Here is a 1234-nt window from a genome sequence, read left to right as displayed (position 1 = left end):
TGTGTTTTTTCGGAATGTCTCCTATTTTTCGGTTTTGAATCAAAACCCTAATCCTATATTTCCTTTTTGTAATGCCTCCTATTTTTGAATAAAAATCCTAATAAAAACCCTACTCCTATATTTTCTTCTAGGAATTTCTCATATTCAGTCAAAAACATAATCTTATCTACTCTTTTAGAAATGGCATCTATGTTTGAATCAAAACTGTAATCACGTGCTTTATTTTCTTTTCGGAATGTGTCCTACTTTTTATTTTTGAATCAAAAACCCTAATCCCATGTTTTCTTTTGGAAATGTGTCCTACGTTTTAGTTTTGAATCAAAACCTTATTATTATTATTATATTTTTATTTATTTATTTATTTATTTATTTATTTATTATTATTTACTTATAATAGCACCACCAATGATTTTTAGTGATAAAATAATGGTTTCCATGCATCCAAATTGGACAAATAACGTATGCTAAAATTAAGGTTTATTACCTCAAAACCATGCATTCATAACTAACAAGTTATTGTGCTCTCAAAATGGAACCATTGCTGAACTAAGACCACAAGCCTAAAGGTCTGCAGTATATATCCATCAGTGATTTGCTTGGCAACTCGTTCAATCTCGTCCTTCTTCTTGATTGCATAATTGATTGAAAAGCCCTTTGCTGCATTAATAAGTTCATCAGCATGACATTCAACAATTGTTTTAATATTCCTAAAAGCACTCTTACGAGCACTAGTAGTCAGAAGGTATACTGCCTAGTTCACTCTCCTGAATGGAGAGATATCCACAGCTTGACATCTCACCACACCAGCCGAACCAATTCGAGTTGCATTTTCCCAAGTTTCACTATTAATAACAACATCAACAATAACTTGAGTTGGGTTTAAATCTGTAAGAAGATGAATAATCTCCATGGCATGCTTGACAATACGAATTGCCATCAGCTTCTTGCCATTGCTACAACCATGCATCATCAAGGAGTTAGCCAAGCGCTCAACAATGGATTAGTCATCCTTTAGTTAGATAATGCCTACATTGGTTTGGCTTTCAACCCGCTTCTTGGCCTCATCTTTAGATAAGTCCTAGTCACGGGAAACAAACTCAGTGGTGTAACCAGTAAAGACGCCATCATAATTTCCTTATATTATTTATTATTATTATTTTTTATTTTTATCATTACGAGCTCTATAATTTGCATGAATCCTGGAGTATTTCTGAAACATATACATCGAAACAGA

General features: G+C 32.9%; 1 protein-coding gene across 1 annotated transcript; it reads right to left on the bottom strand.

The window, feature by feature from the left end:
* Positions 1 to 505: 505 nt before the first annotated feature.
* LOC120258272 (40S ribosomal protein S5-like) lies at positions 506 to 967 on the bottom strand. The gene is made up of 2 exons (XM_039265630.1): positions 805 to 967; positions 506 to 657 (listed from the first exon to the last, which is right to left on the bottom strand). The coding sequence occupies exons 1-2, from the start codon at positions 965 to 967 to the stop codon at positions 506 to 508; spliced, it is 315 nt and encodes a 104-aa protein (XP_039121564.1).
* Between the last annotated feature and the right edge of the window lie 267 nt (positions 968 to 1234).

Source organism: Dioscorea cayenensis, chromosome 1 (genome assembly GCF_009730915.1).
Source record: "Dioscorea cayenensis subsp. rotundata cultivar TDr96_F1 chromosome 1, TDr96_F1_v2_PseudoChromosome.rev07_lg8_w22 25.fasta, whole genome shotgun sequence".
NCBI lineage: Eukaryota > Viridiplantae > Streptophyta > Magnoliopsida > Dioscoreales > Dioscoreaceae > Dioscorea > Dioscorea cayenensis.
This window is presented reverse-complemented; position numbering and strand designations above follow the sequence as displayed.

What these genes read in the sequence shown, in the direction of transcription:
- LOC120258272 (XM_039265630.1), bottom strand. Translation starts at nt 967, where the DNA reads ATGCATGGTTGTAGCAATGGCAAGAAGCTGATGGCAATTCGTATTGTC. An exon ending in AACTCGAATTGGTTCGGCTG is followed by an intron (nt 658 to 804) that starts GTGTGGTGAGAT and finishes TTATTAATGCAG; the next exon opens with CAAAGGGCTTTTCAATCAAT.